This window comes from Ostrea edulis, chromosome 8 (assembly GCF_947568905.1).
Source record: "Ostrea edulis chromosome 8, xbOstEdul1.1, whole genome shotgun sequence".
NCBI lineage: Eukaryota > Metazoa > Mollusca > Bivalvia > Ostreida > Ostreidae > Ostrea > Ostrea edulis.
In genome coordinates, this window is record NC_079171.1 from 885,236 (window position 1) to 911,311 (window position 26,076).

At 32.4% G+C, this 26,076-nt stretch overlaps 1 protein-coding gene across 1 annotated transcript in view; it reads left to right on the forward strand.

Annotated features, from left to right (window-relative positions):
- Nucleotides 1-21,088, forward strand: part of LOC125662679 (kielin/chordin-like protein) — a 40,808-nt gene extending 19,720 nt beyond the window's left edge. Inside the window, exons 6-10 of the mRNA XM_048894985.2 lie at nucleotides 336-449; nucleotides 1,292-1,420; nucleotides 6,121-6,240; nucleotides 7,999-8,205; nucleotides 20,856-21,088. Of these exons, the coding sequence (XP_048750942.2) occupies nucleotides 336-449; nucleotides 1,292-1,420; nucleotides 6,121-6,240; nucleotides 7,999-8,177 (542 nt within the window). The 3' untranslated portion in view covers nucleotides 8,178-8,205; nucleotides 20,856-21,088. The remainder of the gene's footprint in view (nucleotides 1-335; nucleotides 450-1,291; nucleotides 1,421-6,120; nucleotides 6,241-7,998; nucleotides 8,206-20,855) is intronic.
- The last annotated feature ends 4,988 nt before the right edge of the window (nucleotides 21,089-26,076 follow it).

Genomic DNA, 26,076 nt, shown 5'->3' on the forward strand with positions numbered 1-26,076 from the left:
GGGTTCGAATCCCGGCCGCGACAGACCCAAGTCGTTAAAACGGGTAGAGATAGTTTCATCAGGTGTGAATGTCACAGGCCCTCGGAGATGACCTTATAAAAGGATGTCCTGTGTCACAGTAGGTGTGGCACGCTAAAGAACCCTCACTGCTCAATGGCCGTAAGCGCCGAGCATAGGCCTAAATTTGAAGCCCTTCAGCGATCTTGGTGACATCTCCATATGAGTGAAAAATTCTCGAGCGAGATGTTAAGCAAGATACAATCAATCAATCAATAAATCAATACAATATTCTATTGATAATCAGGTTGTTCATGCAATATTCTATTTATAATCAGGTTGTTCATACGATGATGAACGATACGAAGAATCTTCTAGCTTTCCCTCAACAGACGGATGTAACACCTGTCGATGTGAACGAGGCCAGGTCACGTGCACTAGACGGAAATGCAGTAAATATATCCATACACTTTAAAAAAAACTTAAATCATTCGCTGATACTGCATCAAGCAATAAATGAGTTCAGAAGAATGAACTTGAAAATCTGCTTATATATGAACACTTTTTCTTTGGTGTTGTTTTTCTACTATTTTCATATAATCGAAATAACACTATAAGATTACCATTCTGACTGTTTTCTTTCACATCACATAATTTCCTTTGATTTTTTGCATTATGACGACTGAAGATAGCGCCCGACATCATCGGACCTGTTTTTCCACATTCTTGTGGGGTTCAAAGTACACCATAATTGCATTTTGAGAAAGGGGCGGATCTAATACTATATTTACATAAAACAACATTTTGTAAAACATAGTGACATAAACCAATAGCTGGTAATATAGTATTGATGACGATTGAAAATAGCCCAATATTATCTGTTCTATTTACCACATTCTGGTGGGGTTCAAATTACACCATAAATAGGAGCGGATCAAAGACTATTTACATAAAACAACATTTTGTAAAACATAATGGGATGTACTATTATCCGGCTTTATAAAACTGTTCGTTATCGTCACCTTTCATTCTGTAATGATGGAAATGAGAAGAATGAAAAATATGAAGATAACGAACAATCAATGTATTTCATGAGTCCTATAAGGAATATATAATTAAGAGTGGGATAAACACGGACCCTTGGCACAGCGGATATAAAACATTTAATATTTGCAACAAGAGAAGTGTGTTGAATGATAGTCAGTTACAAAGATGCATACAGCTTTCAGTGAAATGTCCTTTCAAGTTTATGTGTATCTTACCGTTGTCACAACATTTATTTGTTTATCAACAGTATCCTGTTACTATGACGGCGTGATGTACACTCCATGGACAGATTTTAAATCTGTAGACGGATGTAACTGGTGTAAATGTCTACCAAGTGGGCGGATCCAATGTACAAAGAAAAACTGTAACCAGCAGGGTAAGCCACTACAGACGTAGGCGGATCAAGAAACATATAGTAGAAGTAATGAGATCCAGACAGAGTTAGACATATCAGAAGTAATGAGATCCAGACAAGGTTAGAAATAACAGAAGTAATGAGATCTAGACAGGGTTAGAAATAACAGAAGTAATGAGATCCAGTCAGGGTTAGACATAGCAAAAGTAATGAGATCTAGACAGAGTTAGACATAGCAGAAGTAATAAAATCTAGAGAGGGTTAGACATATCAGAAGGAATGAGATCCAGTCAGGGTTAGACATAACAGAAGCAATGAGATCCAGTCAGGGTTAGACATAACAGAAGTAATGAGATCTAGACAGGGTTAGACATAACAGAAGTAATGAGATCTACGGTAGACAGGGTTAGACATAGCAGAAGTAATGAAATCTAGACAGGGTTAGACATAACAGAAGTAATGAGATCTAGACAGGGTTAGCCATAGCAGAAGTAATGAAATCCAGACAGGGTTAGACATAACAGAAGTAATGAGATCTAGACAGGGTTAGACATAGCAGAAGCAATTAGACTCAGAGAGAGAGAGAAAGAGTTAAACATAGCAGAAGTAATGAGATCCAGACAGGGTTAGACATAGCAGAAGTAATGCGATCCAGACAGGGTTAGAAATAACAGAAGTAATGAGATCGAGTCAGGGTTATACATAGCAAAAGTAATGAGATCTAGACAGGGTTAGACATAAGAGAAGTAATGAAATCTAGAGAGGGTTAGACATATCAGAAGCAATGAGATCTAGACAGGGTTAGACATAACAGAAGTAATGAGATCCAGTCAGGGTTAGACATAACATAAGTAATGAAATCTAGACAGGGTTAGACATAGCAGAAGTAATGCGATCCAGACAGGGTTAGAAATAACAGAAGCAATGAGATCCAGATAGGGTTAGATATAGCAGAAGTATTGAGATCCAGACAGGGTTAGACATAGCAGAAGTAATGAGATCCAGACAGGGTTAGACATAGCAGAAACAATTAGACCCAGAGAGGATTAGACATAGCAGAAGCAATGGGATCCAGATAGGGTTAGATATAGCAGAAGTACTTAAATCCAAACAGGATTATATCTTGTAGAATCACATCCAGACAGTGTTAGATAGAGTAGAAGAAATCAAATCTAAATAGGATTAGATATGGTAGAAATAATTACATCCAGACAGGGTTAGATATGGTAGAGTTAGATCCAGGCTAGGTTAGATGGAGTAGAAGTAGATCCAGGCATGGTCAGATATGGGATAATTAGATCCAGGCAGGATTAGATATGGTAGAATTAGATCCAGGCAGGGTTAGATATGGTAGAGTTAGATCCAGGCAGGATTAGATATGGTAGAAGTATTTATATCAAGACTAGGTGAAATAAGTAGACAATATAGAAGGAAATGGGTCCAGACAGGATACGATATAATAGAAGGAAAGGGATGCAGTTAAGGATTTTTTTGCGAACCTAACAGGGAGTAGTATATTGACTTTGATTTATAAATATCCGATACTTCGTTTAATGGTGTAGTTAAGTGGGAATTACAGCAGTTACAATATCTTAATGGAAACTTGTTTCGATATGAAAGCTATTTTTTTGGACTACAGCAGTACATCAGTACATGTTTTATATACCGCCACCTATGTTCTGTATGCTGCTCTTTATGTTTTATAAACTGCCCCCTGTTTTATATAATGCCCCCTATGTTTTATATAATGCCCCCTATGTTTTATATACTGTCATCCTATGTTTTATACACTGTCATCCTATGTTTTATATACTGTCATCCTATGTTTTATATACTGTCCTCTATGTTTTATACATTGTCATCCTATGTTTTATATACTGTCACCCTATGTTTTATATACTGTCATCCTATGTTTTATATACTGTCCTCTATGTTTTATACACTGTCCTCTATGTTTTATATACTGTCCTCTATGTTTTATACACTGTCCTCTATGTTTTATATACTGTCCTCTATGTTTTATACACTGTCCTCTATGTTTTATACACTGTCCTCTATGTTTTATACACTGTCCTCTATGTTTTATATACTGTCCTCTATGTTTTATATACTGTCCTCTATGTTTTATATACTGTCCTCTATGTTTTATATACTGTCATCCTATGTTTTATATACTGGCATCCTATGTTTTATACACTGTCCTCTATGTTTTATATACTGTCCTCTATGTTTTATACACTGTCCTCTATGTTTTATATACTGTCCTCTATGTTTTATACACTGTCCTCTATCTTTTATATACTGTCATCCTATGTTTTATACACTGTCCTCTATGTTTTATATACTGTCCTCTATGTTTTATACACTGTCCTCTATGTTTTATATACTGTCCTCTATGTTTTATATACTGTCCTCTATGTTTTATACACTGTCCTCTATGTTTTATATACTGTCCTCTATGTTTTATATACTGTCCTCTATGTTTTATACACTGTCCTCTATGTTTTATACACTGTCCTCTATGTTTTATATACTGTCATCCTATGTTTTATACACTGTCATCCTATGTTTTATATACTGTCCTCTATGTTTTATATACTGTCCTCTATGTTTTATACACTGTCCTCTATGTTTTATATACTGTCTTCTATGTTTTATATACTGGCATCCTATGTTTTATATACTGTCATCTATGTTTTATATACTGTCCTCCATGTTTTATATACTGTCATCCTATGTTTTATATACTGTCCTCTATGTTTTATATACTGTCCTCTATGTTTTATACACTGTCCTCTATGTTTTATATACTGTCCTCTATGTTTTATATACTGTCCTCTATGTTTTATATACTGGCATCCTATGTTTTATATACTGTCATCTATGTTTTATATACTGTCCTCTATGTTTTATATACTGTCATCCTATGTTTTATATACTGTCCTCTATGTTTTATATACTGTCCTCTATGTTTTATATACTGGCATCCTATGTTTTATATACTGTCCTCTATGTTTTATATACTGTCCTCTATGTTTTATATACTGGCATCCTATGTTTTATATACTGTCATCTATGTTTTATATACTGTCCTCTATGTTTTATATACTGTCACCCTATGTTTTATATACTGTCCTCTATGTTTTATATACTGTCCTCTATGTTTTATATACTGTCACCCTATGTTTTATATACTGGCATCCTATGTTTTATATACTGTCCTCTATGTTTTATATACTGTCCTCTATGTTTTATATACTGTCCTCTATGTTTTATATACTGTCCTCTATGTTTTATATACTGTCCTCTATGTTTTATATACTGGCATCCTATGTTTTATACACTGTCATCCTATGTTTTATATACTGTCCTCTATGTTTTATATACTGTCCTCTATGTTTTATATACTGTCATCCTATGTTTTATACACTGTCATCCTATGTTTTATATACTGTCCTCTATGTTTTATACACTGTCCCCTATGTTTTATATACTGGCATCCTATGTTTTATATACTGTCCTCTATGTTTTATATACTGTCACCCTATGTTTTATACACTGTCCTCTATGTTTTATATACTGTCCTCTATGTTTTATACACTGTCCCCTATGTTATATATACTGTCATCCTATGTTCTATACACTGTCCTCTATGTTTTATACACTGTCCTCTATGTTTTATACACTGTCATCCTATGTTTTATATACTGTCCTCTATGTTTTATATAATGACCCCTATGTTTTATACACTGTCCCCTATGTTATATATACTGCCCCTCTATGTTTTATATACTGCCCCTCTATGTTTTATATACCGCCCTCTATGTTTTATATACTGTCATCCTATGTTTTATATACTGCCCCTCTATGTTTTATTTACGTCCGCCCTCCTTCCCACTCCCTTTTCTCTGAAGTGGTCAACGTGTGCTATTTTTGGTCTGTGTGTTTGATCAAAAATCTCTCGCTGTGACCTTCAATTCGACTTTTAGATATATCGATGACGTTTTGTCTATTAACAATGAGAGCTTTCATTCATATGTCGATTTGATATATCCCTGTGAGCTTGAAATAAAGGACACCACAGAGTCGTCCACTTCTGCTTCATACTTAGATATTTTATTGAAAGTAGACATTAACGGCAAACTGACAACTCAACTGTATGACAAACGGGATGATTTCAGCTTTTCCATCGTCAACTTCCCATATTTGTGTAGCAATATTCCATTATCACCTGCATATGATGTTTATATATCTCAACTGATTCGATATGCAAGAGCTTGTCAGTTTTTAAATCGAGGTAAGCTACTGACAAACAAGTTGATGGTACAGGGATTTCAACAGTCTCGATTGAAGTCAGCATTTCGCAAATTCTATGGTCGTTATAACGATCTAGTTCGTCAATGCAACCTCGCATTGGGTCCAATGCTGTCTGACGTGTTTCATACCGATTGTTAAGCCGTTCTTGGCACACTGATTTTGACTGCGGATAACTCCGTTTACCTGATCAGGATATAGGGCTCACGGCGGGTGTGACCGGTCAACAGGGGATGCTTACTCCTCCTAGGCACCTGATCCCACCTCTGGTGTGTCCAGGGGTCCGTGTTTGCCCAACTATCTATTTTGTAATGCTTGTAGGAGTTATGAGATTGATCACTGTTCGTTATCTTCACCTTGCATCCATGGGGTAAAATATGGCATTACGATTTCTTCATTACTTTCAGCATGTAAATACCGTGGAGAGCGCCATCGTGTGGGAGAAACATTTCCTAAGGGCGATAACTGCAATACGTGTTGGTGCAGTCTTCATGGAACGGTGTCATGCACGGATAAATCGTGTGAAAGTGAGTCGTATTGAAATCAATGTTAACAATAAATGTACTATAAATCACACTGTATTCGAGAAACATTATCTATGCTTAATTCGCGAGACTAGTCATTTACAAAAAACTCTTATACATAGAAAACTTAAATAACATCAATTTCACGAATGTTTCGTGAAAAAAAATACATCATTGTACAAACGTGCAATTGTATACACATGAAAATAAGGTGTCGTGAACAAATTCATCATTGTACACAAGTACATTACTTCATACATGTAAAAATACGGTCTCGTCAATAAGTAAATCATTGGACACAAGTGAAAATATGGTCTCGAGAATAAATACACCATTGTGCATACGTAAAAATAAAGTCTCGTGAACAAGTACATAATTGTACACACGTATAAATAAGGTTTCGTGAATAGGTACATCATTATATACACGTGAAAATAAGGCGTCGTGAATTAGTATATCATTGTACATGCGTAAAAGTAAGGTCTCGTGAATAAATACATCATTGTACATACGTAAAAATAAGATCTCGTGAATAAATACACCACTGTGCACACGTGAAAATAGTCTCGTGAATAGGTACATCATTATATGCACATGAAAATAAGGCCTCGTGAATAAATACATCATTTTATACACCTGAAAATATGATATCGCGAATAAATGCATCAATGTGCACACCTGGAAATAAGGTCTCGTGAATACAACATTGTACTCACGTGAAAATAAAATCTCGTGAATAAGTACATCATTGTATACACGTAAAATAAAGTATCGTGAATAGGTACATCATTGCACACACAAAAAAATAAGGTCTCGCGAACTAAATACATCATTGTCTACACGTAAAAATAAGGTCTCGCGAAATAGAAATGATCTACGGTAGAACACTTGTAACAGTGAGTAGTGTAGTTAAAGTACTTAGTACATACACTACTGGATGTACAATATACTGAGGGTGTCACGTGATACTGATAAATACCAATACATATGTAAGTACTGTGAGCATGCTTTTAGCATCGATTTGTAGTTTTGGCTCTTAGAAATTGTGTTGTTACTGATAGATACAGATACTAACTGTCATTTGTACTGAAAGTTAGAGAATTTACCGTTTGGTACTAAAGGATACTGGTAAATAATGTCACCATTTCACCTTGCGCTCGGAACAGTATATCGTGCTGTAACAGACTCAGGATGAAGGGAGAAAACGGTGCTGTACATCATATTGTCTTGAGCGTAAATAAACCCTGGTCAACACTTGTTTTATTCAGACCCTAATTCTGTTTAACCCTGTTCAACACGTGTTTTATTCAGACCCTAATTCTGTTTAACCCTGGTCAACACGTGTTTTATTCAGACCCTAATTCTGTTTAACCCTGGTCAATACGTGTTTTATTCAGACCCTAATTCTGTTTAACCCTGGTCAACACTTGTTTTATTCAGACCCTAATTCTGTTTAACCCTGGTCAATACGTGCTGTATTCAGACCCTAATTCTGTTTAACCCTGGTCAATACGTGTTTTATTCAGACCCTAATTCTGTTTAACCCTGGTCAACACTTGTTTTATTCAGACCCTAATTCTGTTTAACCCTGGTCAATACGTGCTGTATTCAGACCCTAATTCTGTTTAACCCTGGTCAACACTTGTTTTATTCAGACCCTAATTCTGTTTAACCCTGGTCAATACGTGCTGTATTCAGACCCTAATTCTGTTTAACCCTGGTCAACACGTGTTTTATTCAGACCCTAATTCTCTTTTATAGATCGTCGGTGTAGTCTTCCTCCGGAAGTTGGACTCTGTCGAGCTTCACTGCCGAGGTGGTGGTACAACCCAGAAGTGGAGAAATGCGAGATGTTTGAATACTCTGGGTGTGAAGGGAACGACAACAAATTTCTAACGTGGGAAGATTGTGTGAGGGAGTGCGAGGCCAGAATGATGTGAACTTATCTGATAGGCGGATCCAAACAGGGTAAGATGCCCCAACAGTAATCCAGTGAGGTTAATTGATAGGCGAATCCAGTGAGGTTAATTGATAGGCGGACCCAGTGAGGTTAATTGATAGGCGGATCCAGTGAGGTTAATTGATAGGCGGATCCAGTGAGGTTCATTGACAGGTGGATCCAGTGTGGTTAATTGATAGGCGGATCCAGTGAGGTTAATTGATAGGTTACCTAAAAGTAAACGTGTTACTTTTTGTAACATTGTAACGTGTACAGGATTCTTTGTTTATTGTACCGCGGTCTTTCATTGTAATGTGTACAGGATTCTTTGTTGATTATACCGCGGTCTTTCATTGTAATATGTACAGGATTCTTTGTTGATTATACCGCGGTCTTTCATTGTAACGTGTACAGGATTCTTTGTTGATTATACCGTGGTCTTTCATTGTAATATCTACAGGGTTCTTTGTTGATTATACCGCGGTCTTTCATTGTAACGTGTACAGGATTCTTTGTTGATTATACCGTGGTCTTTCATTGTAACGTGTACAGGATTCTTTGTTGATTATACCGTGGTCTTTCATTGTAATATCTACAGGATTCTTTGTTGATTATACCGCGGTCTTTCATTGTAACGTGTACAGGATTCTTTGTTGATTATACCGCGGTCTTTCATTGTAATATCTACAGGATTCTTTGTTGATTATACCGCGGTCTTTCATTGTAATATCTACAGGGTTTTTTGTTCATTATACCGCGGTCTTTCATTGTAACGTGTACAGGATTCTTTGTTGATTATACCGTGGTCTTTCATTGTAATATCTACAGGGTTCTTTGTTGATTATACCGCGGTCTTTCATTGTAACGTGTACAGGATTCTTTGTTGATTATACCGTGGTCTTTCATTGTAACGTGTACAGGATTCTTTGTTGATTATACCGTGGTCTTTCATTGTAATATCTACAGGATTATTTGTTGATTATACCGCGGTCTTTCATTGTAACGTGTACAGGATTCTTTGTTGATTATACCGCGGTCTTTCATTGTAATATCTACAGGATTCTTTGTTGATTATACCGCGGTCTTTCATTGTAATATCTACAGGGTTTTTTGTTCATTATACCGCGGTCTTTCATTGTAACGTGTACAGGATTCTTTGTTGATTATACCGCGGTCTTTCATTGTAATATCTACAGGGTTTTTTGTTCATTATACCGCGGTCTTTCATTGTAACGTGTACAGGATTCTTTGTTTATTATACCGCGGTCTTTCATTGTAATATGTACAGGATTCTTTGTTGATTATACCGCGGTCTTTCATTGTAATATGTACAGGATTCTTTGTTGATTATACCGCGGTCTTTCATTGTAATATGTACAGGATTCTTTGTTGATTATACCGTGGTCTTTCATTGTAACGTGTACAGGATTCTTTGTTGATTATACCGTGGTCTTTCATTGTAACGTGTACAGGATTCTTTGTTGATTATACCGTGGTCTTTCATTGTAATATATACAGGATTCTTTGTTGACTATACCGTGGTCTTTCCTCATCTTTACAGAATACATCTCATAATCTGTTACAGAGTGGATAAGTATGATATCTGATAACAGAGCAATACTGATTCTTATCTCTATGAATTATCAGATAGGGGAATTTGCTCCTTCATGAGGAGAGAATTTTAACCTCGATTGAACAAACGTAAACGTACCGAATATATAATTAATGTGTACAAGTACATAATGAGAAAGAAAGGAATCGATTTATAAGTACATAATGAGAAAGAAAGGAATCGATTTATAAGTACATAATGAGAAAGAAAGGAATCGATTTATAAGTACATAATGAGAAAGAAAGGACTCGATTTATAAGTACATAATGAGAAAGAAAGGACTCGATTTATAAGTACATAATTAATGTGTACAAGTACATAATGAGAAAGAAAGGAATCGATTTATAAGTACATAATTAATGTATATTCATGTACAAGTACATAATGAGAAAGAAAGGAATCGATTTATAAGTACATAATTAATGTATATTCATGTACAAGTACATAATGAGAAAGAAAGGAATCGATTTATAAGTACATAATTAATGTGTACAAGTACATAATGAGAAAGAAAGGACTCGATTTATAAGTACATAATGAGAAAGAAAGGACTCGATTTATAAGTACATAATGAGAAAGAAAGGACTCGATTTATAAGTACATAATTAATGTGTACAAGTACATAATGAGAAAGAAAGGAATCGATTTATAAGTACATAATTAATGTATATTCATGTACAAGTACATAATGAGAAAGAAAGGAATCGATTTATAAGTACATAATTAATGTATATTCATGTACAAGTACATAATGAGAAAGAAAGGAATCGATTTATAAGTACATAATTAATGTGTACAAGTACATAATGAGAAAGAAAGGAATCGATTTATAAGTACATAATGAGAAAGAAAGGACTCGATTTATAAGTACATAATGAGAAAGAAAGGACTCGATTTATAAGTACATAATTAATGTGTACAAGTACATAATGAGAAAGAAAGGAATCGATTTATAAGTACATAATTAATGTATATTCATGTACAAGTACATAATGAGAAAGAAAGGAATCGATTTATAAGTACATAATTAATGTATATTCATGTACAAGTACATAATGAGAAAGAAAGGAATCGATTTATAAGTACATAATTAATGTGTACAAGTACATAATGAGAAAGAAAGGAATCGATTTATAAGTACATAATTAATGTATATTCATGTACAAGTACATAATGAGAAAGAAAGGAATCGATTTATAAGTACATAATTAATATATATTCATGTACAAGTACATAATGAGAAAGAAAGGACTCGATTTATAAGTACATAATTAATGTGTACAAGTACATAATGAGAAAGAAAGGAATCGATTTATAAGTACATAATTAATGTATATTCATGTACAAGTACATAATGAGAAAGAAAGGAATCGATTTATAAGTACATAATTAATGTGTACAAGTACATAATGAGAAAGAAAGGAATCGATTTATAAGTACATAATTAATGTATATTCATGTACAAGTACATAATGAGAAAGAAAGGAATCGATTTATAAGTACATAATTAATGTGTACAAGTACATAATGAGAAAGAAAGGAATCGATTTATAAGTACATAATTAATGTATATTCATGTACAAGTACATAATGAGAAAGAAAGGAATCGATTTATAAGTACATAATTAATGTGTACAAGTACATAATGAGAAAGAAAGGAATCGATTTATAAGTACATAATTAATGTATATTCATGTACAAGTACATAATGAGAAAGAAAGGAATCGATTTATAAGTACATAATTAATGTGTACAAGTACATAATGAGAAAGAAAGGAATCGATTTATAAGTACATAATTAATGTGTACAAGTACATAATGAGAAAGAAAGGAATCGATTTATAAGTACATAATTAATGTGTACAAGTACATAATGAGAAAGAAAGGAATCGATTTATAAGTACATAATTAATGTATATTCATGTACAAGTACATAATGAGAAAGAAAGGAATCGATTTATAAGTACATAATTAATGTGTACAAGTACATAATGAGAAAGAAAGGAATCGATTTATAAGTACATAATTAATGTATATTCATGTACAAGTACATAATGAGAAAGAAAGGAATCGATTTATAAGTACATAATTAATGTGTACAAGTACATAATGAGAAAGAAAGGAATCGATTTATAAGTACATAATTAATGTGTACAAGTACATAATGAGAAAGAAAGGAATCGATTTATAAGTACATAATTAATGTGTACAAGTACATAATGAGAAAGAAAGGAATCGATTTATAAGTACATAATTAATATATATTCATGTACAAGTACATAATGAGAAAGAAAGGACTCGATTTATAAGTACATAATTAATGTGTACAAGTACATAATGAGAAAGAAAGGAATCGATTTATAAGTACATAATTAATATATATTCATGTACAAGTACATAATGAGAAAGAAAGGAATCGATTTATAAGTACATAATTAATATATATTCATGTACAAGTACATAATGAGAAAGAAAGGAATCGATTTATAAGTACATAATTAATATATATTCATGTACAAGTACATAATGAGAAAGAAAGGAATCGATTTATAAGTACATAATGAGAAAGAAAGGACTCGATTTATAAGTACATAATTAATGTGTACAAGTACATAATGAGAAAGAAAGGACTCGATTTATAAGTACATAATTAATGTGTACAAGTACATAATGAGAAAGAAAGGAATCGATTTATAAGTACATAATTAATGTATATTCATGTACAAGTACATAATGAGAAAGAAAGGAATCGATTTATAAGTACATAATTAATGTATATTCATGTACAAGTACATAATGAGAAAGAAAGGAATCGATTTATAAGTACATAATTAATGTATATTCATGTACAAGTACATAATGAGAAAGAAAGGAATCGATTTATAAGTACATAATTAATGTATATTCATGTACAAGTACATAATGAGAAAGAAAGGAATCGATTTATAAGTACATAATTAATGTGTACAAGTACATAATGAGAAAGAAAGGAATCGATTTATAAGTACATAATTAATATATATTCATGTACAAGTACATAATGAGAAAGAAAGGACTCGATTTATAAGTACATAATTAATGTATATTCATGTACAAGTACATAATGAGAAAGAAAGGAATCGATTTATAAGTACATAATTAATGTATATTCATGTACAAGTACATAATGAGAAAGAAAGGAATCGATTTATAAGTACATAATTAATGTATATTCATGTACAAGTACATAATGAGAAAGAAAGGAATCGATTTATAAGTACATAATTAATGTGTACAAGTACATAATGAGAAAGAAAGGAATCGATTTATAAGTACATAATTAATATATATTCATGTACAAGTACATAATGAGAAAGAAAGGACTCGATTTATAAGTACATAATTAATGTGTACAAGTACATAATGAGAAAGAAAGGACTCGATTTATAAGTACATAATTAATGTGTACAAGTACATAATGAGAAAGAAAGGAATCGATTTATAAGTACATAATTAATGTATAGTCATGTACAAGTACATAATGAGAAAGAAAGGACTCGATTTATAAGTACATAATTAATGTGTACAAGTACATAATGAGAAAGAAAGGAATCGATTTATAAGTACATAATTAATGTATATTCATGTACAAGTACATAATGAGAAAGAAAGGACTCGATTTATAAGTACATAATTAATGTGTACAAGTACATAATGAGAAAGAAAGGAATCGATTTATAAGTACATAATTAATATATATTCATGTACAAGTACATAATGAGAAAGAAAGGAATCGATTTATAAGTACATAATTAATGTGTACAAGTACATAATGAGAAAGAAAGGAATCGATTTATAAGTACATAATTAATGTATATTCATGTACAAGTACATAATGAGAAAGAAAGGACTCGATTTATAAGTACATAATTAATGTGTACAAGTACACAATGAGAAAGAAAGGAATCGATTTATAAGTACATAATTAATGTGTACAAGTACATAATGAGAAAGAAAGGAATCGATTTATAAGTACATAATTAATATATATTCATGTACAAGTACATAATGAGAAAGAAAGGAATCGATTTATAAGTACATAATTAATGTGTACAAGTACATAATGAGAAAGAAAGGACTCGATTTATAAGTACATAATTAATGTGTACAAGTACATAATGAGAAAGAAAGGAATCGATTTATAAGTACATAATTAATGTATATTCATGTACAAGTACATAATGAGAAAGAAAGGACTCGATTTATAAGTACATAATTAATGTGTACAAGTACATAATGAGAAAGAAAGGAATCGATTTATAAGTACATAATTAATGTATATTCATGTACAAGTACATAATGAGAAAGAAAGGACTCGATTTATAAGTACATAATTAATGTGTACAAGTACATAATGAGAAAGAAAGGAATCGATTTATAAGTACATAATTAATGTATATTCATGTACAAGTACATAATGAGAAAGAAAGGAATCGATTTATAAGTACATAATTAATGTGTACAAGTACATAATGAGAAAGAAAGGAATCGATTTATAAGTACATAATTAATGTATATTCATGTACAAGTACATAATGAGAAAGAAAGGAATCGATTTATAAGTACATAATTAATGTGTACAAGTACATAATGAGAAAGAAAGGAATCGATTTATAAGTACATAATTAATGTATATTCATGTACAAGTACATAATGAGAAAGAAAGGAATCGATTTATAAGTACATAATTAATGTGTACAAGTACATAATGAGAAAGAAAGGAATCGATTTATAAGTACATAATTAATGTGTACAAGTACATAATGAGAAAGAAAGGAATCGATTTATAAGTACATAATTAATGTGTACAAGTACATAATGAGAAAGAAAGGAATCGATTTATAAGTACATAATTAATATATATTCATGTACAAGTACATAATGAGAAAGAAAGGACTCGATTTATAAGTACATAATTAATGTGTACAAGTACATAATGAGAAAGAAAGGAATCGATTTATAAGTACATAATTAATATATATTCATGTACAAGTACATAATGAGAAAGAAAGGAATCGATTTATAAGTACATAATTAATATATATTCATGTACAAGTACATAATGAGAAAGAAAGGAATCGATTTATAAGTACATAATTAATATATATTCATGTACAAGTACATAATGAGAAGGAAAGGAATCGATTTATAAGTACATAATGAGAAAGAAAGGACTCGATTTATAAGTACATAATTAATGTGTACAAGTACATAATGAGAAAGAAAGGACTCGATTTATAAGTACATAATTAATGTGTACAAGTACATAATGAGAAAGAAAGGAATCGATTTATAAGTACATAATTAATGTATATTCATGTACAAGTACATAATGAGAAAGAAAGGAATCGATTTATAAGTACATAATTAATGTATATTCATGTACAAGTACATAATGAGAAAGAAAGGAATCGATTTATAAGTACATAATTAATGTATATTCATGTACAAGTACATAATGAGAAAGAAAGGAATCGATTTATAAGTACATAATTAATGTATATTCATGTACAAGTACATAATGAGAAAGAAAGGAATCGATTTATAAGTACATAATTAATGTGTACAAGTACATAATGAGAAAGAAAGGAATCGATTTATAAGTACATAATTAATATATATTCATGTACAAGTACATAATGAGAAAGAAAGGACTCGATTTATAAGTACATAATTAATGTATATTCATGTACAAGTACATAATGAGAAAGAAAGGACTCGATTTATAAGTACATAATTAATGTGTACAAGTACATAATGAGAAAGAAAGGAATCGATTTATAAGTACATAATTAATGTATATTCATGTACAAGTACATAATGAGAAAGAAAGGAATCGATTTATAAGTACATAATTAATGTGTACAAGTACATAATGAGAAAGAAAGGAATCGATTTATAAGTACATAATTAATGTATATTCATGTACAAGTACATAATGAGAAAGAAAGGAATCGATTTATAAGTACATAATTAATGTGTACAAGTACATAATGAGAAAGAAAGGAATCGATTTATAAGTACATAATTAATGTATATTCATGTACAAGTACATAATGAGAAAGAAAGGAATCGATTTATAAGTACATAATTAATGTGTACAAGTACATAATGAGAAAGAAAGGAATCGATTTATAAGTACATAATTAATGTGTACAAGTACATAATGAGAAAGAAAGGAATCGATTTATAAGTACATAATTAATGTGTACAAGTACATAATGAGAAAGAAAGGAATCGATTTATAAGTACATAATTAATATATATTCATGTACAAGTACATAATGAGAAAGAAAGGACTCGATTTATAAGTACATAATTAATGTGTACAAGTACATAATGAGAAAGAAAGGAATCGATTTATAAGTACATAATTAATATATATTCATGTACAAGTACATAATGAGAAAGAAAGGAATCGATTTATAAGTACATAATTAATATATATTCATGTACAAGTACATAATGAGAAAGAAAGGAATCGATTTATAAGTACATAATTAATATATATTCATGTACAAGTACATAATGAGAAAGAAAGGAATCGATTTATAAGTACATAATGAGAAAGAAAGGACTCGATTTATAAGTACATAATTAATGTGTACAAGTACATAATGAGAAAGAAAGGACTCGATTTATAAGTACATAATTAATGTGTACAAGTACATAATGAGAAAGAAAGGAATCGATTTATAAGTACATAATTAATGTATATTCATGTACAAGTACATAATGAGAAAGAAAGGAATCGATTTATAAGTACATAATTAATGTATATTCATGTACAAGTACATAATGAGAAAGAAAGGAATCGATTTATAAGTACATAATTAATGTATATTCATGTACAAGTACATAATGAGAAAGAAAGGAATCGATTTATAAGTACATAATTAATGTATATTCATGTACAAGTACATAATGAGAAAGAAAGGAATCGATTTATAAGTACATAATTAATGTGTACAAGTACATAATGAGAAAGAAAGGAATCGATTTATAAGTACATAATTAATATATATTCATGTACAAGTACATAATGAGAAAGAAAGGACTCGATTTATAAGTACATAATTAATGTATATTCATGTACAAGTACATAATGAGAAAGAAAGGAATCGATTTATAAGTACATAATTAATGTGTACAAGTACATAATGAGAAAGAAAGGAATCGATTTATAAGTACATAATTAATGTATATTCATGTACAAGTACATAATGAGAAAGAAAGGAATCGATTTATAAGTACATAATTAATGTGTACAAGTACATAATGAGAAAGAAAGGAATCGATTTATAAGTACATAATTAATATATATTCATGTACAAGTACATAATGAGAAAGAAAGGACTCGATTTATAAGTACATAATTAATGTATATTCATGTACAAGTACATAATGAGAAAGAAAGGAATCGATTTATAAGTACATAATTAATATATATTCATGTACAAGTACATAATGAGAAAGAAAGGACTCGATTTATAAGTACATAATGAGAAAGAAAGGAATCGATTTATAAGTGCATAATTAATGTATTGACAAACATAAAAGTACCAGAGTATAATTACAAAAGTACGTATTGACAATCGTTAAAATACTGAATTATTTCCTTTTTTCACTTTATTCAGGTATAAAATATCAGAGAATGTTATGATTATAAATTTAAGATAACAAATTGAAACCTGGCAAAATCTATTACACTATGCAGTTAAGGAATAAGTAACTGTTGTAGGATTATGATGATATAATAACCTAAGGATAACCCATACAATCCTATTAAGGAATAAGTAACTTCTGTAGGAAAATGATGATATAATAACCTAAGGATGACCCATAAAATCTCAAAATTAGCTTATTTCCAATGGGGTACTTATATTTATACAATAGATATGATCAACAGACAAAACGAATAAACATTACATGACTAACAATTTAAATTTTGGCAGGTTTTCATTAATAATTGCATAATGCGTTGAAAGTTGACAAACTTCAGACGTATCTTATAACAGAATACTAAAGTGTTAAAAAATAAGTATTAAACAACATTGGACATGGTATCTGGTTATACCCTTTGTCTTACTGGCTAACAATGATTTGACAGCTCTTTTAAAACGTTGCTTAGTTACCAACTCCTTTGTATCTAAAGGTAAACCGATCCTTGTTAACATTGTATTTGTTTATGACGAATTATAATTACACAAGTACGTATTACCACAGAAAAGTACCGAATTAGAATTACATAAATAAGTACTAACAAATACAAGTACCGAATTATAATTATATAAGTAAATACTAACAAATACAAATGCCGAATTATAATTATATAAATAAATACTAACAAATACAAGTGCCGAATTATAATTACATAAATAAGTACTAACAAATACAAGTACCGAATTATAATTATAGAAATAAGTACTAACAAATACAAGTACCGAATTATGATTAGATAAATAAGTACTAACAAATACAAGTACCGAGTTATAATTATATAAATAAGTACTAACAAATACAAGTACTGTATTATAATTATATAGATAAGTACTGACAAATACAAGTACCGAATTATAATTACATAAATAAGTACTAACAAATACAAGTACCGAATTATAATTACAAAAATAAGTACTAACAAATACAAGTACCGAATAATAATTACATAAATAAGTACTAACAAATACAAGTACCGAATTATAATTATAGAAATAAGTATTGACAAATACAAGTACCGAATTATAATTACAACAAGAGGCCCAGGGGCCTTATAGGTCACCTGAGTATCATGTAACAACCTTCCAATGTTTGAATTAGGTTTGTGTTTAAATATAAGAATTTTACTTTTGGATGGAAGAAACATTGATAAGCTATGTGGTCAGCCCCGCCTTTGCACCAGAACCCCTGACCCATGGGCCATAAATTTCAGTTTTGAAAGAAGCATCCTTGATCATCATTATCATACTATTAGTTTGTCTACTTAATACCCAGCAGCAGAGGAGAAGATTTTCAAAGAAATAAAATGCATTTTCACTATATGATCAATAGGGCCCCATCCTAATACCAGAACCCCTGACCCAGGGGCCATGAATTTCACAATTTTGAAAGAGGCATCCTTGCTTATCATACCCATGCTATTGGTTTGTCTACTTAATACCCAAGGACAGTGAAGAAGATTTTCAAAGAAATAATGCATTTTCACTATATGACTTATAGAGCCCCACCCTAGCACCAGAACCCCTGATCCTGGGGCCATGAATTTCACAATTTTTAACAAGAGGTACTGTGAGCAATGCTCACTAAGAATTCCTCCCGCTTACCCCAATCTCCCAAAGGATGTTGGTAATAGGTATAAACTACCTCTTTTCTGAGTGTTGCTACTTCGATGTCCAGTGCGCTTGACCTTTGACGTTTTGACCTCAAAATCGATAGGGAACATCTTCATCCTATGGGTAGTCCATATGTATGATATGGTGACTGTAGATGGAAAGGATAACACTTTAGAGCCCGGAAACCATAGTGCTACTTCGATGTCCAGTGTGCTTGACCTTTGACCTTTTGACCCCAAAATCGATAGGGAACATCTTCATCCCATGGGTAGTCCATATATATCATATGGTGACGGTAGGTGGAAAGGATAATGCTTTAGAGCCCGGAAACCATTGCGTCTACAGACGGACGGACGGACAGACGGACAACCCGATTCCAGTAACCCCCCACAACTTGTTGCGAGGGGTATAAAGAGGCATCCTTGCTCATCATTACCATGCTATTAGTTTGTCTACTTAATACCCAGAGACAGAGAAGATTTTCAAAGAATTTCTACATTTTCACTATATGACCAATAGAGCCCCACCCTAACACAAGAACCCCTGCCCCAGGGGCCATGAATTTCACAATTTTAGTAGAGGGCTCAACGCTCATTATAATTATGCCCACAGTTTGGCTTCTTGATGTCCAGGAGTAAAGAAGATTTTTTAAAATTACACTCATTTTGATGGTTTTTGCCCCACCCCTCAAGCCTCAGGGGGGCAGGGACCACGAATTTCACAATTTTTGTTCCCCTCCACCCACATATGCTATATGCCAAAATTGGTTGAAATTGGTTCCGGGGTTTCAGAGAAGAAGCTGAAAATCTTCAAATGTTAATGCACGATGCACGACGTACGACGAACGACGACGGACAAAAACAGATAGCAATAGGTCACCTGAATGAATTCAGGTGACATAAAAATAAGTATTGACAAATACAAGTACCGAATTATAATTATATAAATAAATACTAACAAATACAAGTACCGAATTATATATACATAAATAAGTACTAAGAAATACAAGTACCGAATTATATATACATAAATAAGTACTAACAAATACAAGTACCGAATTATAATTATATAAATAAATACTAACAAATACAAGTACCGAATTATATATACATAAATAAGTACTAAAAAATACAAGTACCGAATCATATATACATAAATAAGTACTAACAAATACAAGTACCGAATTATAATTACATAAATAAGTACTAACAAATACAAGTACCGAATTATAATTATAGAAATAAGTATTAACAAATACAAGTACCGAATTATAATTATATAGATAAGTATTGACAAATACAAGTACCGAATTATAATTATATAAATAAATACTAAGAAATACAAGTACCGAATTATATATACATAAATAAGTACTAAAAAATACAAGTACCGAATCATATATACATAAATAAGTACTAACAAATACAAGTACCGAATTATAATTACATAAATAAGTACTAACAAATACAAGTACCGAATTATAATTATATAAATAAGTACTAACAAATACAAGTACCGAATTATAATTATATAAATAAGTACTAACAAATACAAGTACCGTATTATAATTATAGAAATAAGTATTGACAAATAGAACATGGATAAATATTGACAAATACAAGTACCGTATTATAGTTATATAAGTACGTATTCTTTTAGGTTATCGTCATCTTCACCTTTATCGGTATCTTTTCAGATGACATTTGAGCATGGGACTTTGCAGGAACGACATACAGAGAAAGACCTATTGCCGTGCGAGTGAAAAAACATATTTCTCTATGTTCTCGATATGTATATATGTTATAGACAGGACCACAATGTAAACTAGTTGATATAACTAATTGTGCAATCCTGTATAAATAAAGGATATCATTATTATTATTAGTAGTAGTATGTTATAAAATGAAACAAGTAGCCTCTAAACAAAAATGTTCAAGTGTTTTGTTTTCATTAAATAATCTAAGGAAAGTAACAAAGTGGAAGTTTTGTCGTCTGATATGAATTCCATGTAGTATCCAACTCCACACCCAAAATCATTTTGTGTTCTCTAGAACACGAGATGTGAGGGTACGTAGGACAATCGCTCTACGGTCTTGCGTCATCCTACACGAGATGTGACGTAGGACAATCGCTCTACGCTCTTGCGTCATCCTACATGAAATCTCTAGGTTGTCTGCTTCACTTCCTGTCTAGACGTCACCATCTGTAGTTTACGTACCAGGAATTTAAATCATTGCTTAGCACTCAGTGTCGTAGCAGAGATGGTTCTTCAACGTGACGACACATGACTCTGTACAAGACCAACGTTTGTAAAGTCACATCTGAAATACACAGGGGGATGCCTCAACACAAAATGACTTTGATTATCTTGTCGTTCTAGAGAAGGTCGTGGTCACGAGGTCATAGATCATGAAATAAAATGAAAGGTCCTCCAATAAGAAATATCTGTGCAAAATATAAAAAGCTCTAGCAAAAATATATTGAACAGGTTAAGTCTATGAACAGTAAGCCAAACTCCAAATTGAAGGTCAAACAGAATGGTGTCAAATAAAAGACCTCGTCATAAAAAAGTTATATCTAAAATATGTAAGTTTAACCTTAAATGGTTCAGGATTTATTGTTTATTAGATCAGGTTTTCATAAAAGTAGATCCAAGGTCAAAATCATCAAGTTAAAAACTTCGGTACCAAAATAAGGTATTGTAATGTAAAACTTATACGGTACCAATTTTGATGCACCAGATGCGCATTTCGACAAATAATGTCTCTTCAGTGATGCTCAACCGAAATGTTTGAAATCCGAAATAACAATGAAGTTTTAGAGCTATTATAGGGAAAAACAGTGTGCCAAAACAGTGGAGTCGAATTCGTCTAAAGATAAGAGCTATGCGTGAGGGAGATAATCCTTAATTTTGAAATGAATTTCTAAAGTTTATAACAGCAACTAAATATACATCTGTATTTTCAACCTAGTAACGAAGTACTTAGTTATTGGGGCTGTAGAGACCCCCGGGGACTAATATAAATGTGTCAATGGAATATGAAAGCGCTATCACTCACCATTAAGAAGTTAAAAGTAGAATTAAAGTTTTAGAGAACCAAAAATCCCCTGGTTCTAGTCCCGGGATATAAACAATTGAATCCACACCGTTTTTGCTTTTGTTTTGGATATAATTTAGTTTAACCCTGTTGCTCTTGAATAGATTGGTGATTAATTAATTTCACGTATATTCCTATATCAAACATCGATCTCACATTTTGGCTTCACTCTACGCAATGACCGCTCAATTTAGCAAACATGACCCTGTTGTTCTTGAGATGACGATTTTAAAGATTTTCCCATATACTTTGATCCCCTAGGGTGGTCCCATCCTTTTTCAGAGGGCTATAATTTGAACAACTTGAATGTACATCACTTTGGTGTGCTTGCATTTTAACAGAGTTATTCATGGTCCTTTTGTTCTTGACAACAAAGTCCTAAAATGATTTTCCTATAAATATGCTTTTAAACATGTTATCTCTATTGTTGCTCCACCAAAACTCCGGAAGGCGTGGTTTAAAATAAACTTGAATTTACTGTATGTCAGAAAATGTTTCTTTACCCGGTTGTTCTGGAGAAGATATCTACGTGCCAAATTTGGATTTCGACTTTTTAACCCAGTAGGGCTTGAGAAAATATCCGCATGCAAAACTTAGATTTCGTCTTTTTACCCAGTAGGTCTTGAGAAGATATCTGCTTGCTAAACTAGGATTTCGACTTTTTTACCCAGTAGGTCTTGAGAAGATATCCGCATGCAAAACTTGGATTTCGACTTTTTTACCCAGTAGGTCTTGAGAAGATGTCCGCATGCAAAAACTTGGATTTCGACTTTTTTACCCTCTAGATCTTGAGAAGATAACTTGGATCCCATTTTTTGGCACCATCCCACCTCAGGGTCATGATTTATACAAACTTGAATATGCACTATATCAAGGAGTTTTCATGAAAGGCATATGGATTTCAACTTTTCTAGTTTAGTGTTATTTTCAGAATATTTTCGAATTACCCAAGGCCACACCAATTTGTAAAATAGTTCTTCGGATTTTCAAACAAAAAAAGTGAGGCGAGAGGGCGAAATTATTTTACAAATATTATTTTTAATTCTGGAGATAAAAATTATGAGGCGAGCGAATACAAGAAATATAAATATTTTTAACTGAATTAAGTGTGATTTTAAAAGGCAAGCACCTCAAAATAAAGATCTAAATTCATCAGATATCATTTGTTGACCACATAAACTTAATATTTTTCAACTTTGTTGATATACATGTAGTTTACAATGAATAAGAAGTATTTCAGGTTTCAAAGATTTATTTTCTTTATACCTAATACATGTACTTTGCAACATCAACTTATAAGGTCTTTTTGAAGAATTTTATTTAAGTGTCATTTCTACAAACTTTCGATTCAGAGATATGCATATTGCTAGAGACACGTGTCCAGTTTTGAAATCTCCATTGCATCGCTTTGAGCATCTCCTTGAATTTTGATAGGACATCACCAAACCTTTTGTGAATTTGTCGTTAACTGTCGGTCCTCGATCAGTACTCCTTGCTTGTTGTAAGAGGCGAATAAATGGGGCGGTCCTTCAGAAACTGAGATTTGTGTCACAGCAGGTGTGGCACGATAAAGATCTCTCACTGCCATAAGCACTGAGCATAGGCCTAAATTTTGCAGCCCTTCACCGGCAATGGTAACGTCTTCATGTGAGTGAAATATTCTCAAGAGAGACTTTGAACAATATATAATCAATCAACCGTACGCTGTCGATATGTTCTCTAAATAGTGGCATCGAATAGCACTTCAAAAGTTTCATCGGCTTCCAGTTCGATTGCAGCATAAGGAGCAACTTCCAATCCAGTGTTATGAAGTATCGTACATATTAAGATAGACATCATGAATAACTTAAAACACCGTATTACACTGTTTGAAAATTTCTCGAGAGCCCGCGCTTCTGTCATTTGTCAGCACATACACCAAGGTCATTTGTGCGCTTGTTGTAAAAAGTCGAAAATATTTTACGGATAGTTTTAACACGCGGGCGGATATTATTTTTTGATAATATTATAATTTGGATTTATTACAAATAGAAGCGGCGAATCCGACGAACTAGATTACAAAATGGCATGGCCCAACCCTAATTTTGCCTTTACTTGGTAATCTCCATTTTTAAGGGGGTTTGAGGAAACTTGAATCCACTTCATCCAAGGATGATTTGTACCAACTTTGCTTTGAAAATGACTCAGTGATTCAGGAGAAGAGAATGAAAACATGAAAAGTTTAAAGAAAGATGAACAGACAAAAGGCGATGAGAAAAGTTCATCAAGACGGAGATGCATTATGAAGTTTCTTACATAACATTTAACATCTGGACTATATAACACTGTCTGAGGTTCTTCCCAGATCATTTAATATCTGGACTATATAACACTGTCTGAGGTTCCTCACAGATCATTTAACATTTGGACTACATAACACTGTCTGAGGTTCCTCACAGACCATTCCACATCTCGATTATATAACACTGTCTGAGGTTCCTCACAGATCATTTAACATCTAAACTATATAACACTGTCTGAGGTTCATCACAGATCATTCCACATCTGGACTACATAACACTGTCTTAGGTTCCTAACAGATCATTCCACATCTGGACTATATAACACTGTCTGAGGTTCCTCACAGATCATTCCACATCTGGACTACATAACACTGTCTGAGGTTCCTCCACAGATCATTTAACATCTTGACTATATAACACTGTCTGAGGTTCCCCACAGATCATTCCACATCTGGACTATATAACACTTTCTGAGGTTCCTCACAGATCATTTAACATTTTAACATTTGGATTATATAACACTGTCCGAGGTTCCCCACAGATCATTTAACATTTAAACTATATAACACTGTCTGAGGTTCCTCACAGATCATTCCACATCTGGACTATATAACACTGTCTGAGGTTCACCACAGATCATTCCACATCTGGACTACATAACACTGTCTTAGGTTCCTAACAGATCATTCCACATCTGGACTATATAACACTGTCTGAGGTTCCTCACAGATCATTCCACATCTGGACTACATAACACTGTCTGAGGTTCCTCCACAGATCATTTAACATCTTGACTATATAACACTGTCTGAGGTTCCCCACAGATCATTCCACATCTGGACTACATAACACTTTCTGAGGTTCCTCACATATCATTTAACATTTTAACATTTGGATTATATAACACTGTCCGAGGTTCCCCACAGATCATTTAACATTTAAACTATATAACACTGTCTGAGGTTCCTCACAGATCTTTCCACATCTGGACTACATAACACTGTCTGAGGTTCCTCACAGATCATTTAACATTTGGAGTATATAACACTGTCTGAGGTTCCCCACATACCATTTAACATTTAAACTATATAACACTGTCTGAGGTTCCTCACAGATCATTCCACATCTGGACTACATAACACTGTCTGAGGTTCCCCCACAGATCATTCCACATCTGGACTACATAACACTGTCTGAGGTTCCTCACAGATCATTCCACATCTGGACTATATAACACTGTCTGAGGTTCCTCACAGATCATTTAACATTTGGACTACATAACACTGTCTGAGGTTCCTCACAGACCATTCCACATCTCGATTATATAACACTGTCTGAGGTTCCTCACAGATCATTTAACATCTAAACTATATAACACTGTCTGAGGTTCATCACAGATCATTCCACATCTGGACTACATAACACTGTCTTAGGTTCCTAACAGATCATTCCACATCTGGACTATATAACACTGTCTGAGGTTCCTCACAGATCATTCCACATCTGGACTACATAACACTGTCTGAGGTTCCTCCAC